Source organism: Pogona vitticeps, chromosome 4 (genome assembly GCF_051106095.1).
Source record: "Pogona vitticeps strain Pit_001003342236 chromosome 4, PviZW2.1, whole genome shotgun sequence".
Taxonomy (NCBI): domain Eukaryota; kingdom Metazoa; phylum Chordata; class Lepidosauria; order Squamata; family Agamidae; genus Pogona; species Pogona vitticeps.
In genome coordinates, this window is record NC_135786.1 from 123,672,857 (window position 1) to 123,690,150 (window position 17,294).

General features: G+C 41.8%; 1 protein-coding gene across 1 annotated transcript in view; it reads left to right on the forward strand.

Annotated features, from left to right (window-relative positions):
* LOC110090856 (flavin-containing monooxygenase 3) overlaps window positions 1-14,609 on the forward strand; it is a 33,200-nt gene extending 18,591 nt beyond the window's left edge. The window contains exons 6-9 of the mRNA XM_020814705.3: window positions 1,027-1,226; window positions 6,663-7,021; window positions 9,908-9,980; window positions 13,206-14,609. Coding sequence (XP_020670364.3) covers window positions 1,027-1,226; window positions 6,663-7,021; window positions 9,908-9,980; window positions 13,206-13,548 — 975 coding nt within the window. The 3' untranslated portion in view covers window positions 13,549-14,609. The remainder of the gene's footprint in view (window positions 1-1,026; window positions 1,227-6,662; window positions 7,022-9,907; window positions 9,981-13,205) is intronic.
* The last annotated feature ends 2,685 nt before the right edge of the window (window positions 14,610-17,294 follow it).

The following is a 17,294-nucleotide window of genomic DNA, read 5'->3' on the forward strand; positions in this document are numbered from 1 at the left end:
ATTTAGCCCTGAAAGAATTAATTCCAGTATGAAACCATTCCTGATCATATTGACATTTATATGTTGTATTTTTTCCCCCACTGAGATGCATTGAATAGGTTTCAATGCATTTCAATTGGGGAACCGCGTTTTGCTTAGCGATGTTTCCTATAGCGATTTTCGCTTAAGGACGGCAATTCATTCCTATTGGAACAGATTATCCGGTTTTCAATGCATTTCAATGGGAAACTGCGTTTCGCTTGGTGATGAAATCGCTTAGCAGCGATTTTTTTGGAACGAATTAACATAGCTAAGCGAGGCACCACTGTATTTTGCAGGCCAAACTACACAAGATGGTCAGGCCCACTCTGAGGGGCATGGTTCCCCTGATGGTTGAAATACATCAAGTTTTCCCAGCTTGATGTTTCCTCAATTCAGCATTTTGCATATTGACTTGCTTCATATTGTTATTGGCCATTGTGGGATAAATATAAGCTTCCTTTACATGCTGATAGCTTATTGTGAAGCTCTAAGAAATTCTGTTCCTGGGGGAATAATGTGCTGTCAACCTCAGTCATAAACAGTCCATCTTATTTGTATGAACCTCAATAGCTATTTCCGGGGGGGGGGGGATTGTGTTAGAGTGTTGCAGCATAAACAGCAGAATCTTGCTATACTTTGGAGATCAGCCAGTGTTATTGGGGCATGAGCTTTCAAACACACTATAGGAACAATACAGTTCTATGCAAAGTTTACCAGTTACTGTACTAAAAATAGCTTGTAAGTTTTAAAGCTATTCCCCAAGGTCCTTCTTCCTTAACATATTTGCTCTTTATAGTGTTGGAAAATGCCCGAGTACTATAATATCAGAGCACCGAAACAGAATAGCCTGTACACATCATTTCACAACCACTGGGCAGGATTTACAAGGCTGCTACTGCTGGATAGGACCCACTGAACTGTGTGAATGTGAAGGTGTGCTGGAATTAACATTTGGTAATATTGTTTCCTGTCTTTGCCCTCTACGTGTGTGTTTTTTTTTTAAAGGTTTATCTCAGCTCTAGAAGTGGCTCCTGGGTCATGAGTCGTGTTTGGGAGAAAGGCTATCCCTGGGACATGTTGGTCATAACTCGCTTTGAAACTTTCCTCAGAAACGCCCTCCCACAAGCCATCTCTGACTGGCTGTATGTGAAGCAAATGAACAGATGGTTCAAACATGAAAACTATGGTTTGATGCCTTTGAACAGGTAACATTCCAAACAAAACAGGTTGTGGTGATATGCTTTTAGACCGCAGCCCTTTTGTGGGATCTATACCGCTCACCAAAATTTTATTTATTCATTTATTTAGAAGATTTAGACCACAGAGAGCAAGTGACCAGAGTGAGCAAACAGGGGTTTGACAGGGAAGGTGTGGTGGGGAAAGGTCTATTGAATGATAGATAAGGTCCCAGGAGAGCCTAACAAGTAAAGGAGTCCATGATAGGTGGGAGTTTCTAAAAAAGGAAATAAGACTATATGTGAGAAGGATCTTGGAATTGTTGTGGACCACAAACTGAATATGAGCCCAAAGTATGATGCAGCTACACAAAAAACCTAAATACTGTACTATTTAAGACTGCATTAGACTGTATAGTCTCCAAATCCCATGAAATATTGGTTCCCCTTTATTTTCCACTGGTTAGGTCTCATCCTGAGTACTATGTCAAGTTTTGGACACTGTACTTTGAATGATGCTGACAAACTGGAACAAGTTCGGAGGCATGCAAAAAGAATGACCAGGGGACTGAAAACCAAGCCCTATAAGAGAAGTGAAAGGACTGAGCATGTTTATCCTTGAGAAAAGAAGACAGAAGGGGAGATAGGATAGGCTCTTCAAATACTTGAATAATTTTCATGCAGAGGAGGGGCAGAATCTGTTCTCAGTCATTCCAGAGAGCAGGACATGTAATAAGGAGCTCAAGCTACAGGAATCCAGATTCTTGTTGAATATCAAGAAAAATCCTTGTTAACTGTTAGGGCAGTACAGCAATGGAACCAGTTACTTCAGGAGGTGGTGAGTGCTCCAACACTTGGAGGCATTGAAGAGAAAATTGGACAACCATCTGTCAGATCTGCTTTGATCTGGGTTTCTGCACTGAGCAGGGAGTTGGACTCAATAGCCTTATAGGCCCTTCTGACTCCACTATTCTATTATTTATATGTTGTCCTTGAACCAAATGATCCCCCAGGTATTTTGCAGTAGCTTTTAATCATGGATAGTTAACCTGGAGGAGAGCCATAATAATAAATGCATATCCGTACACAAACCCTGCACTCATATTTAGTCTCATTTATTTAAAATATTGTAACTTCATCTTTCTCTTTAAAAAGGATCCAATGCTGCTAACATTATCGAAAGACAGTATTTAATTAATTAGTTAATTAATTAAATTAATACCCCGTCCATCTAGACACATGTCTACTCTGGGCAGCTAACAATAAAAATGGAATGAAAACAGTATAAATGAAATAAAAAGCAACAATAATAATATAGTTCAAGATGGGGGAAAATAAAAAATTATCAATTGATGACAGGAGAGAAAGCCTGCCTAAAGAGCCAGGTTTTAAGCTGGCACTTAAAAACACCCAGCAAGGGAGCCAGACAGATCTCTGAGGGGAGACTGTTCCAAAGGCAAGGGGCCACTGCTGAGAAGGCCTGGTTTCTTGTTCTTTCTTTCTGGGCCTCCCTCGGCTTTAGGCTCCTCAACCGCCCTTCCTGGGTAGAATGAGTGATTTGGGTAGATCTAGGTGGGAGGAGGCATTCCACTAGATATCGAGGTCCTAAACCATTTATGTTGTCATTAACACTTTGAAATTAATGTGGAAACGAACAGGCAGCCAATGCAAGGCAGCCAGAGTGGGGGAAATATGCTGATATTTTCTTGTCCCACTAAGAAGTCTGGCTGCCGCATTCTGTACCATTTGAAGCTTCCACATCAATCTCAAAGGTAGCTCCACGTAGAGTGCATTGCAGTAGTCTAATCTCGAGATTAAAAGTGGTGAGTGCCCCAACATCAAGATAGGGACTCAGCTGGGCAATCCGCCACAGATGGAAATAGGCGAAGTGGACCACTGACGCCACCTGGGTTTCCATGGTGAATGCCAGATCCAGATGGGCCCCCAAGCTGCGAACCTCACTCTTCGCAGTGAGAGTCAGTCCCCCAAAATACAGGGAGTTTCCTAAACCACCAATGGAGGGGCGCCCACCCTTAGTACCTACGTCTTGTCCTGGTTCAGCCTCAGTCCATTTTCCTGCATCCATTACAGTACAGCCTCCAGGCAGTGCTGAAGGGATGGAACGGCATCCACTGTTGTTGGAGAAAAGGAGATGTAGAGCTGGGTGTCATCTGTGCACTGATGGCACGAAGCCCCACACCCCCTGATGATCCCACCCAGTGGCCTCATATAGATATTAAACAGCATTGGGGAGATAATCGAGCCCTGCGGAACCTCATAATTGAGGCTCCATGGGGCCGAAACACTCTCCCCAAGCTGTACTCTCCAAGTAATAAATCCCCAAGTATTAAAAGTTAAAAACAATAAGTATACAAATATTAAAAAGGAACAAACAAATACCACTCTGAGAAATGGTAAACACAAACGATACTAAAAACACGGTCAAAGCAGTAATATATAACAATTCATCTAAAAATCCCACTCAAGCAGCCAGTCACTGAGGGAAAGCTTGCCTGAAGAGAACAACCCAGTAACCTTGAATTTCTTGAACAATTATTTTTCTTATGTAAAGTATTTAAACTATCTCAAGTATCGGGGAAATTGAAAAACAAATATCTAAGTAGCATGGGTAACACACCCATGAACTTCTTTAAATGCTCTTTTGAGATGAATTTGACATGTACTAATATATGCTCTTCCCTTTATATAAATATTGAGATTAGATTTGAATGGTCAATGAAGCAGAAATATATTTTTAACTTCCTAGAAGCTACATTTGCCAAATTCCAAAAGGCTAACAGAACTACATCAACACACTTTAGTCCCAGAAGAACAATTTTTCTGTCTTTTGTTTTTAATCAAAAGATTTGAGCTCAAATATCCACACAAAAGTCTTTAGTGGTTTTTAGGAATGTTATCTGCCTAGTTGGAGCCAACTCAAGAGCAGTTCCCAAACAGAAAAGGATTATGATGCAAGGCCTCTTAAAGTCTCTTGCATAAGGCACAGCACAGATGTAGAAAGAGCATGGAGTCCATATGCAATCAGATCACTGCGCTTGAGCAGCAGCCAGCAGCCCACTCCCTGGACATGAGATACAACAAGGTTTGCTGCAGTCTTCTTCGCCATCACCCTAGCCTTGCCCTAGACTTACTAATTGGCAGGGAAACTAAGATGACTTACTAAGTGGCAGGAGGACTAAGAAAGTTTGTCCAGGATTTCTTTCTCTAACCTTTTTGTTTGAAGAAAAATGGCCATCTAGAATAAACTAATACTTAGCCTGAATTCCTAAATTCCTGTATTTGAAGAGCCTTGTGGTGCGGTGGTTAAACTGTAGCATTACAGTCAAAACCCTGCTCACAGTCAGCATTAGATCTCAGCAGATTCTAGCAGCTGGCTCAAGGTTCACTCAGCCTTCCATCCTTCCAAGGTCAATAAAATGAATACCCAGTTCGCTGGGGGTGGGGATGTGTAGCCTGTATAATTAAACTTTAATGACCCAGAGAGTGCTTTAAGTGCTATGTGGCACTATACAAGCAACACACTTTGCTTTTTTTAAAACTTGTTTCCCTCAACAGTAGATCCTACTGACCTCAATCAGACTTAGTTTAGAGTAGATGTAACTAGGATTGCACTACTAGTCAGGTACCTCATTCATGTGAGAAGGGATTACAATGAATAGCGCAACTAAAACATCCACCCAATGTGTTGCTGCTATTTAAAAAGGGCAAATACTGGAGTCACTAGAAAAGGAATTGAAAATAAAACTGGAAATATCATGATGTCTGTATACAAAGGTGTGGTGCAGCAACAGTTGGATTGCTGTATTTGAGGTGGATTTGATTTAAATCAAATTAATTTAAATCACTAGCCAGTAAGCATTGTATTTTTTTAAAAAAATCTGTTTTAAATAAAAAAATTAAAAATAGAAAATGGATTTAAATTAAGGAGTCTGTACGGGACAGCCCTGACGTCACCTGCCCGTCACAGAGGAACCTTGATGGGAGAGCCAATAGAGAGAGCAGAAGGCGGAGTCAGAGGCGGAGAGAGGAGAAGAAAAGACCAGTGATGACAGTTTTTTGACGGTTCCGTAGCTTGGAAGCAGTTTGGAAAGAGTTAGAGAGCTGTAGGCTTGGGAATTGGACCAGGAGGGTCAGAGATAGATAGAGTTAAAAGAGTGATTTGAATGAATCAAACCTTGTTTAATATATGTGATTTGCTTCCTGTGATTTTCACTGCAATTTCCAACTGATTATTAGCCCCACCCTGTTCAATAAACTGATTGTGTTTGGTAGCATAAGTGTCCAGTACTTAATTGATGTTAAAGAGATAACATCTGGTGGCAGCGTAAAGAGGAGGAAAGAGCGTAACCCTTGTGAGGACAAATAAAATAGGGGCCACAAGGGCGAGCGCCACAGAGTCTTATATAATTTTTTTAAAATTCATTTTTTAATTTAATTCAGATTTTTAAAATAAAATGCTTACTGACTAATGATTCATAATCGTATTCAAATCAATTTGATTTAAATCAAATCCACTCTGACTGTACTAAATTCTGATTACTCTGCCTAGAAAAGGATATTATAGAGATGAAAAAGGTGTGGAAAACTCTTCTGAAAGACTTTGTCCTGCAACAATTCTCAAAGATTATAGGCAAAGACTCTGAGATTGCATGTGCAGGTTCTTTTTATAGCCTTGAAACATGGTCACGTCTTACAGAATTACTAATATTTCCACCTCATTGGTCAGTTCTTTCTTATTGCCCAAACAACTGATCCCCTTGTCGCTTGTTCCACCTCTGAAAAGTTTCAGCAAGGCAAGTCAGAAATTTGTTACCTTACATTCCTGGAAAAGTTGGACTTCCGAAGACAAATAAAATATCTCTTATTCCTTCTTTTCAAATGTTTGGTAATATGACTTTGCTCACTCTGAGGTTGCAAATATACAGTGAGAGAAAAGCAAATGATAAGTTGTACTCAGGAAGTCAGGGTTCCTTGTGTGAATTTACCTTAGCCAGGGACACCGTAGAGAATGGAGGACAGGCAATGAGCCTTGTTTGCACCCTATTAAGGTAGCTCTGATGTGACCGTGTAGTAAATAACAGATAGAGATGTACAAAATCATATAAAAGTTAATTAAAATAGATGTCCAAGATTTTTTGCTGCCATGAAATAATTAGTTGTCTAGTTTCTGCAGTCAAGCTAGTTATGTAGCTTTTGAAAAAAAGGTTCTGCAATCAGCTGCCATTTTGAGAAAAGAACTGGTTAAAAACTGTGCAGTAAATTTTTAATAGTCTGTCTCACATGTTTATTATCTTCTGAGGAAGGCACATTGAAAAATGTTTTCCCCCAGCAATCTTCCATAAGGGCACTAAAGAGCAGTAATGCTTGCCTTCTTTAAAGTGCCAACGATTGTCACCCTGAAGGGGTCCATTTGCAGCACTGATTCTGCACTGTCTCTCCTCCTAGGACCCTGCGTAAGGAGCCGGTTTTCAATGATGAACTCCCCAGCCGTATCACTTGTGGATCTATCGTGGTGAAGCCCAATGTGAAGGAATTTACAGAAACCTCCGCCATATTTCATGATGGGACCGTGCAGGACGGCCTTGACTATGTCATCTTTGCAACAGGCTATTTCTTTTCCTACCCATTCATGGATGACCAATCCATAGTCAAGTGCAGGAACAATGAAGTCAACCTCTACAGAAGCATTCTTCCTCCTCGACTGGAGAAACCCACCATTGCAGTTATTGGCTTAGTCCAATCTCTTGGATCAACCATCCCCACCGCAGATCTTCAGGCTCGCTGGTCCACAAGAGTATTTAAGGGTTTGTGTCACAAACTGACAGTAGTAGCTGAGTGTCAGGGCTGTGGCCTGCAGCCACTGGCCTTGCAGTTGGGTGGATTCCGCGACTGACTTTTCAAAGATGTAATTGGAAAGGGGAGGAATGGAAAGGAAAGGAAAAGAAAAGAAAGGAGGTTTTGCTCCCAGTGCCAGCGGCTCCTGGAAGCAGAGCTTGAAATATACATGGTGTGCATCCATAATGTTCATGTGTGCAAGAGAGAGGGGGCAGGGGCAGAGCGAGTGAGCGAGCGAGAGATGGAGAGATGTGGGCAAAAAAACACACATATAAATCAGTAGCAAAGGGAGCACCTCTCCCCTCCTCAGGCCCGCCTGGTGTGAGGAAATGGTGATGGAAGCCCCATGTCTGTCCAGTCAGAGCATCCAGTACAGCAGTGGCAGCAGTGACTGAAAGAACAGGCTTTTCTTCAGTTCAGTTAGGTAGTAAATATGAATGGCCTCTATTGCTTATCAATAAGAATGGAGAATAATGTTTAAAATGAAACATTTGGTGAAGATCAAGGGGTTGTGCTGCAGGAAGAAGACAAAGCCAAAATTGGTTCACCCCCATCTGCTTCCCTTTTTGGCTTTCTCTTCTCTGGCCCCTCCAGCCCAACTATTCTGTTTATGTCTATGGAAGCACCACAGGTGCCAACATGCTGTTTCCTTGAGGGAAGAAACAGCCTAGTAACAGGACCTCAGCGGTGAGAACAGGCCCTGTAGGGAGCTGCTTATGCTTTCTCATCTTCCTTGTATAAGGAAGAGCCATCATACAGTGAGCTGCAGGGAACCATTATAGAGTAGGCCACATTAAGGCCACCCCATATCTGTTGCCCTAAGCCTATGGGGCAAAACAAATTGACACTCAGCCCTAAAACCAATGTAATATCACAGAAGTCTTGCCATGTATTCTCAGCTCGTGTGTGGAGGGGCCATGCCAGGTGCTGTATGCTCAAGAACCCCAGCTTGCTTCCTCCTTAATGGCAAACACCTCTGTTGCTGCACCAGACCAGGAACAGCCTTAATTGTCTATTACAACCTTGCAGTACATAAAGCCGAAGGAACACACTTTTCAGACACAAGGTTGAGCTCTTAGATGGCTGCTCCATAGCAGTGGGGTGTGTCTGGGTCGAAAATAGAGTGGCAGTAGAAGAGAGGAAGAGGCTATAATTGGAAACAGTGAAGAAATTAATACAAATAAACCATTTCTGAAGAAGTAGAAGAGAGGGTTTCAAAGCCCCCCACCATGCTGAAAAATGCAGATTATAGGGAACGCTGCAGGGTAAACCGCAGAAGCCTCTGTGCTGCAAGGTCAGAAGACCAGCAGTCGTAAGATTGAATCCACGCAACGGAGTGAGCTCCCGTCGCTTTGTCCCAGCTCCTCGCCAACCTAGCAGTTTGAAAGTATGCAAATGTGAGTAGATAAATAGGTACCATCTTGGTGGGAAGGTAAAACGGCGTTGCCTAGTCACGCTGGCCATGTGGCAACGGAAACTGTCTTCGGACAAGCGCTGGCTCTACGGCTTGAAAACGGGATGAGCACTGCCCCATAGAGTCGGACACGACTGGACTAAAAATGTCAAGGGGAACCTTTACCTTTACCTTTATTATGGTAGCAAATTCCATACATAGCATGGTCTCTAGCTCTTTCTAGTGGCCAGTTCTGGTAATGACATTATTAAAAATTTATACCATATTTTTCATGTGCAAGATGTCTCCCATGTACAAGACACACACCCCCCGCATTTTTTTAACCCAAAATTAAGAAATCTTAACTTAGCTTTGAGTATTCAGACTCTGGGCCCAGAACGCTCAGACATTTCAAGTCCCTATTGTATCTGAGCACTGCCTACAGCTCCACCTCCCACAAGGTATCTTGAAATTGATTTGTTCAGCATCAGCTGACATCAGTTCCATAAGGCTTGTGATAGGAAGCTAAGTTTCCAGACAGTAGAATCCTAAGCCTTGCAATTGAAGGCAGCCCGTTTGCAGAGGGAAGGTATAGGCCATTTTGTTCTCTCCTCAGCTTATCTCTGTGTATAAGAACCATCAATTTTTAGTCTAAAGATTTTAGACAAAAGTATCCTCTTATACACAGAAAAATACAGTGCTTCCAGGAATGTTTCTTTTAATATTTTTAATATTTTCAGACTGTGGATAAGTGAATAATCAGATACTGATCCCATAGATACAAGAATCCTACTGTATCCACAAATCTCACATTGAAATTTAGCAGGTAGTCTTTAATGTACCACACTATTTTTGTTTTGTTTTCTGTTTCTTTTGTTTTAATTTTTGTTTTAATTTTTGTATGGATATTCTTGCAAAGATTAACACAACTACTTTGTTGAAAACCACTTCTGGGAACTCTTTCCACCAGCTCTGATACAGTAGCTGTGCTTTCACTACTAAACATGCTCTGTTGCGTATTTGTGACTTAGGAAGCAAGGCTTGTCTATAAGCAAGCTGTCTAGGGACTGCTGGATGGCTCAGTTGTTTAGGTGTCTGGCTGTGGAGCAAAAGGTTAAGAGTTCATTCCACACTGTGCCTCTTGGACAGGGGCTGAACTCGATGATACATAGGGTCCCTTCTAGCTCTGCAGTTCAGTGAAGAAGAAGAAGATGATTATTAGCACAGCATTGAACTCCATATGTTGAGGTGTCATAACTTCATGTAGGATATTCTAGAATGCATGAACAGATTTAAAAGCAATGATAATCATCGTCTTAGAACTGCTGAGCTGGAAGGGAGTCCAGCCCTGTCAAGGAGGCACAGTGAGGAAATCAAACTCCGAACCTTTGGCTCCACAGCCGCATGCCTAAACCACTGAGCTATCTAGCAGTTCATAATCCATTGTGTTTTTTCCCTATAGGATTATGTAAGCTGCCTTCAGAGAGCACCATGATGGATGACATAGATGAGAAAATGGGGAAAAAGCTCAAGTGGTAGGTCTCAAGTGTACACATGCCATTTTTATCCCCTGCACAATTTTTTTCTGCATTTGTCACAAATGGTAATATTAGCATTTTAAGTACCTCATACTAAAAACTATTATGTATTTTGAGTATGATAGTGCTTTTAATTTTTAAAAATTTATTTTACTGTCTCTATATTGTAATCGTAGTTTTTTTTAAAAAAAACTATAATGGCAGAAGATGTAACAATAGAATTGTACTCAATCCCATGTGGTAACTAACTAGAAGTTCTTGATGTTATTTTGATGCAACTGCTATTGTAAATAAGAGAACAGGTAAGAAACAGGAGACTACATAGGCCACTGCTTCTCATCCTTGATATTCCACATGCTTTGGACACTGTCCTATTAGCCCCAGTCAACACAGTCAATGGTCAGGAATTTTGGGAACTGAAGCCCAAAACACCTAGTACAGTGGCTCCCAATCTTGGGTCCCCAAATGTTTTTGGACTAAAACTCCCAGAAGCCTTCATCACTATCTGTGCTGGCCAGGATTTCTGGGAGTTGTAGTTCAAGAACATCTGGGGACCCAACATTGGGAACCACTGATTTAGAGTATCAAATGTTGAGAATCATTGATTTTGGCCCAAAAGCACTTTTAGGAGCAGATTATACATCAATGATAAATAGGCATTACTTTCTTTTTAAACATTATTCCTTCAGGCATGAAAAAGTATATCTTTCAATGCCACATGCCTTGAAAAATCAAAAAACAAAAGCAGAGTAATTTGTTGAATGCAGACCAAGGCATGCTCATGTTAGAATAAACATTTTTTCTTTCCTATGACAAAAACTTATAACTTTGAAACTGGTCTTTGGGTCAACACCAAATTTGGCATAGAAGTAACAAGCAGTATGCTCTTATTTGGTTCCAAATTTGGGGGCATTTGGACAAAAAGTTTTTGAGGTACAGTTTTTTAAAAGTAAATCTGTTTTCCCTTGTTCAGAAATACGTGACCCCAAACATTCCCAGATTTAAAATGGTTCATATAATTTGAAAAGATCAATCTTGCTTATCTTGGCCCCAGCTACTTTTTTATTTGGAAGGAGTCCAGGCTGCAGGAACTAAAATATTGATCCTCAAAAGAGGCCTTTCAAATGGAAAAATGAGTAACTTTGTTAACTGTGCATATGTGGTATAGGCTTGCCAGGCAAATGATACAATATATCATATTGGTGAGGGAGAATTATAAGTCAACAGAAGTTAACAGTTATTACAGAAGGAGTGGAAAAATGAATTTGCCTTACCAGACCTTTGTGGTGGTGCAGTGGTTAACCTGCTGGACTGCATTCAAAACTGTGCTCACAATCTGGAGTTCAATCTCAGGTAGCTGGCTCAAGGTTCATTCACCCTTGCAAGGCCAGTAAAATGAGTACTCAGCTTGCTGGGGGTGGAGGTGTCAATGTGTAGCCTGCATAATTAACTTGTAAACTGCCCAGGGAATGCTTTAAGTGCTGTGGGGTGGTATATAAGCAGCACGCTTTTAAAGAAAGTAATGGAGGGATAGAAAGTTGGGGGGGGGGACTATCACTCCATTATTTTCTTTAAACACATGCTGCTTATATAACCACCCCACACCACTTTTTTCCCTATAGGCAGATATTTTGCCTGCAGGAAAAAAAAGATGGAAACTTTACATATCAAAGGACAGCCTGAATATTGACAACGCCCATGGCATCAGCCAAGATGTTCTACAGAATACTCTTCTACTCAGACTCATTCACATTTGTTGAAAAAGAGTCCTAACAATTGCCTTGTGTGTGTGTGTGTGTGTGTGTGTGTGTGTGTGTGTGTGTGTGTGTGTGTGTGTATTCTGTGCTATCAAGTCAGAATCAGCTTGTACCAACGCTAATAGAGCCTTCAAGGTAAGTGATATATTGGAGGAGTACCACTGCTCTGGTAACCTTCCATGGCCAAATGTTCTCCAGAGTCCCAGTTCATAGCTCTGTCCACTACACCACACGGGGAATCACATGTTTGGGTGAGAAGTGGTTAACTGATTGAGAAAAAAGTGGCAGATTCTGAGATTTTCCCTTTTTTGGTGTCACTTTATGAATGACAGTGAGCACAAGGGGGTATTCTATAAACCAGCTTGATTGTTGCTTTTGGTGTTGTCAACACTGAGGCTGTCATTTATTGTGCAAAGCTTCACATCCTTTTTCTTGCTGGCAACGTGGGCACAATATTGTGCAGCAATATTGGCCATTTCTTGGCATTTTGAAATGTGAATAAAGGAGCCTAATATCCCACATTTGTAAACTAGAGATTTTAGAAGAATTAAATCATTATGTGAAAAAAAGTTACTTTGGTCCTGAAGTAATCAATTGAACAGTTAATGAGGCAAATCTTCAGCTTACGGCCCACCCTTGAGTTACTTTGAAGACAGCTGCACTATCAAGTGGTATCAGATTTTTACCACGTTGAATGGCAGCGCAGGCAGTGGCCTGAATCTGATTTTGGGGAATTCATGTGTGCAGGGGGAGTCAGATTGCCGCCCCTGTTAAACCAAAGCCATTATTTTTAACTGGGCAACATATCTGGGTTCTAAGATGTCCCTAAATCGTCATTATCTTAGTACTGCAGAACTGGAAGGGAACCTATGGATCACTGTATCCAGAGAGGTACAGCCCACAAACTCCCAACTCTGATTCTGCAGCCAGATTCTCAACTACTGAGCTATCCAGTAGTTCTATTCTTGAGATCTGATACGGTTTGCCCCCACATAAGGCAGTCACTACTAGGAACTCTTCAGGTTGCTAAATAGCTCTCAGAATAACACATGTATGCAGTTCTGCCAGTGATGCAGAGTTTTAGCTCTTGAGCTGACCGGGTTTCATATAAAAGGAAGGTGTATACATTTGTAACAACTGGAGGTTAATCAAGGCTAGCTAAAGAGGATGCCTTTTACAAGCTGATGAGCTACTCCACTGGGTATTTTTGCATTTCAAAACAAAGAATGTACTGTTATCTGACATACTGTATGTCATGATTGCCTTGTTCAAGCCTAGAGAAGAAGCTTGTCTTCTGACCACCAAGTTGCTTAGTGTGATATGTTTGTTTCTGTGTCCCATTATTCTGTGTCCATATTTTCAAGCCATGATTTTCCGAAAGAACCCAAAATTCAGATTGCTCAAAACCAAATAATGTTCTCTTTAATATGATCCTTAGAAATGCATCTTCCTGCTTTTCTTTAAGGTTCGGCCAGAGCAATACCATACAGACGGATTACATTGTCTACATGGATGAACTTGCCTCTGACATAGGTGTGAAGCCCAACATTCCACTCCTGTTCCTGACAGATCTGAAGCTGGCTCTGAAGGTTTATTTTGGCCCCTGCACTTCCTATCAGTTTCGTTTGAAGGGGCCAGGGAAGTGGAATGGGGCCAGAAATGCCATCTTCACACAATGGGACCGAACACTGAAGGCCACAAGGACCAGAGTTGTACATAGCTCTGAAAAGCCCTTCCCACTCTTTCCTTTGCTCCCAGTAATGGCACTTGCTTTTCTCCTTGTTGCTTTGTTGCTAATGTTTAATTGAGTAATCATAAACTCACAGTACAATAATTGCACAATGATTATTTTCTATTCACTAATAAGTACAGCAGTTTAATAATAATAATAATAATAAATTTTGAACTGCAAAACTGGAAGGGACCCTACGGATCACTGAGTCCAGACCTTCTCAAGGAGGCACAGTGTGGAATTGAACTCCCAGCCTCTGACTCTTCAGCCAGAGACCTAAGCCATTGAGAGCCCACTCTACATGGATATGGGGCTAAGCACTTTCCCCATGGCTGTTTCCTCCCCTAAATTCTGACTCATACATGTTGCAGCTAAAGAAGAAACAACAACTGTATTGGTGTCCATTTAGATGCTTCAATATACAAATTACAGACAGGGCCAATGACAGGGCCTGACTGATATACAGGAGAATAGGAGAAATTATATTCCTTGCTCACTTTTCAGAATTGCTTCAAGGATTTGGATCTTCAGTTGTTTGCCTTCTTGCATATCTGGAGCAAAGACAATCAATCAATCAATCAATCAATCAATCAAATCAATCAATCAATCAATCAATCAATCCGGCATAAGATGCCACGTAATAAGGTATGTTGATTCTCTTATAGTTCATTTATAGTTCATGTAGTACTCATGGCCAGAACTGATATCTTTGAATTGAAATGTGAGGTCTTTTAGGCTTCTCCCTGGAATGCTAGCTGGCAAGTCTGAGGATGGGACTGCCCAGAGAAGGAAAAGTCAATTCACTTGCATCCACTTGCTGTGAAGTTGCACAAGGAAACTGAAGTCTCTTCACATTAAGTGGCTGTGGTGTCTGCCCAGGTCATGAATATTCATATGCTATCTGCGTAGACCAATGGGAGTGCTGAAGGGGGAGTCACAAGATATAAGAGACTCAGCAGGAGGAGGGGGAGTTAGGTAAGGAGTTTTAGTTGAGGAAATTGTGAATTTAGGGAGTTTTGGAGTTTGGGCGGGAGAGTGGTGGTTGATAGTGGATGAAGGAGGATGTCTGTTAAGAGTTAACAACATTGCTTGAAGTATCTACATTTGTAACAATAAACAATTTCTATTTTAAAATGACATATGGCCTGGACCTTGATTATTAATAACAGGTAATATTGATGTAATCGACTGGTGGCAGCTGAGGGGCACGTAGCATGAGCTCTTAGTTTGGTGAAACAAGCAGGGGCCATGTGGGGATTGTGACAAGTTGGTGCCACAGTGCTGGGATCTGAAGCAATCCAGTGAAAAGTTGAATGGGCTTGAGTTTGAAGGTATTCCTAACTAGAAGGGGTTAGGATCTGTGGTAAGAAGTAGTTACCTGTTAGAGTCTTGGTGAAGACTTAGTTTGGGGGCTTCTGAACTCAGCTCTGGGGAATCCTAAGATAAAAAAAAATACCTACTCAATAAAAACCATTTAACTTCAAGATTTACAAGATCTAGTGGCTAGCTCAAAATCCGGAGCTCTGAGGGTAAAGAGCAGTGGTGGATAGAGTGGAAGCCTAGGTCAGGATAGGTCTGAGATGATTAGGAAAGCTAAACAGAATGTTGTTCTTGTGTCTGGAGACAAACATTGCCCAGACAGGGAAATATTGTGACAAGGGTTGTGAGCTTGGGAGTAGCTGAGGCAAGCTGCTTGGAAAAATGCAACCTAGTTACAAGGAAAGCCACTGAAAGAAAAAAAAAGGTTTGTACTTTTGACTTTTGTGATGGAAAAGAACCAGTCCAGGTTAATAAGAAATTCTATTGTTTATGCCGTTCAAAAGAAGTTAAAAGTCAGTTATGGAGGCACAATTTGAACCCCAGAGTGCTGAGGAAAATGGGAACCATCAAATTCAAAGGGAGGGAGAGGCAGGGCTTGTTGCGGTGTTGTCAGCAGCTCCAGGAGAAGCCGCGGGGAAAGCTGGAACCGCCCAGTCTGAGGGTCCTTCAGAATATGAAGGACCAAAGGGGAGACTAGGAGAAGTCTCCCTGAAGCAGTTGGTGAGCAACAGAAGGGAAGGAAGCCAGGCAGCAACCTGGTATTTCTTCCCTCTGAAAAGATCAGATGTGAGAGCCATCTTGGGCAGTTAAGCTGTGAGTAACCCACCCCCTATGGAAGAGAGGAGAACAAACAGATACTGCGTTGAAAACTGACAACAATAAAGTAAGTTGAAGCCTTTGATTTATGAACAGCCCCATAAAGCGGAAAGAGAAACTAGAGTGCAGAATATTTGGCCGAAAGAAGGAAAGAAGCGGCTAGCTTGCTTACCGGTCCTGCTGCCTCAGAAAGTGAAACTAACTTTTAGCCTGCAGGCTGGTTAAGGCCGAACACGAAAGACTGAGAGAGAAAAAAAACTGATTCTGGAAATAATCCCAGAGTGTCATGAGTGCATCCGAAGACCTGGAACCAGAAGGGTTAACTGAGGCTGAAGAGAATGCTGAGAGATCAGAAACACCTGAACCGCCTCCAGATTCTCCTTCCACAGCAGACGAGCTTTGGGCCAGGCTTCGAGAAAGACTTAGGACAAGGAGATCAGAGGATCGCTCAAAGGCTGTCCACAGAAACCTACGTTCATCTAGTCCTGAGTATTAACAGGGTAGAAAGCTTTCCAGCAGCTCAAGGAGCTGTTTTACTATAAAACAGCTCCCAGTGAAGCCAGAAATTCTGTGGAAGCAAAGAGTCAAAACCTTGGCTTGCACCCACGCTTCTTGAACCATGTTCCTGACTCTGAACTCTGGACTCTGCCCCTGGACTACGCTGGTATTGGACTTTGGACTCTGACCCTGGACTACGCTGTGTATCGGACTCTGGACTTTGACGCTGGACTTCATTCTGTGAGTTGATTTATGGACATTGGCTTTGCTTTCTTGGTATTCTTGACCCTGAACTGGTTTATCGGACTTCGGCTGTTGTAACCCCCAGGAACGTAACACAGGGTGACATAATACAACTATGAACTTAAAGCTGTTATCAGTCAGGAAAACAGAGTGAAAAACATAACATTTCGCTGCCAGATTAGTCAACAGTATAGAGAGAGAGCCATCAAAATTTTGGAACTGTATAATATCCCTGGGGATGGGGAAGCTTTGGGAGATCCCCCCTCAGAATCTACAGTTGTAAAGGGCTATATTATATACTGGGTGAAGCGAACTCATTCCAAGAGGGGAGAGATATTGTTGCTGAGGGTTGACTGTGGAACTGGGAATATCAGGACTGGAGTTGTTGATTGGATTAATGGAAAGAACATACGGTGGATTATAAGGATACCTACTGGAGGAAAGGCTGAATGACAGCCTCCACACACCTCTTATATTTCGTAAGGAGCGGGTTGGATTACAAATATATCTGATTTGATATGTGGAATGCCTTTTTGGGACTCTGGAACATCGCACTGAGGTTGGAACTGTACAAATATTCAGGTGGGAAAGCCTGAGATTTTTCCTAGCTTTGATTTGATATTTGGAATGCTGTTTGGGATTCTGGAACATCGTATTGAGGTTGAAACTGTACAAATATTGAGGTCTGAAAGCCTGTGATTATTGTTAACTTGGATTTTCTCTTTGAATTGTGTGGGACTCTGGTAATAGAAGTTGAGACATAATAACTCTGCTAGGCTTCTTGAGAAGAAGGAACATTTTTGCCATGATGTATTTTAAAGAGCCTCGTGGCGCAGTGGTTAAAACGCTGTACTGCAGCTAAAACTGTGCTCACGACCTGAGGTTCAAATCCCAGGTAGCCGGCTCAAGGTTGACTCAGCCTTCCATCCTTCCGAGGTCGGTAAA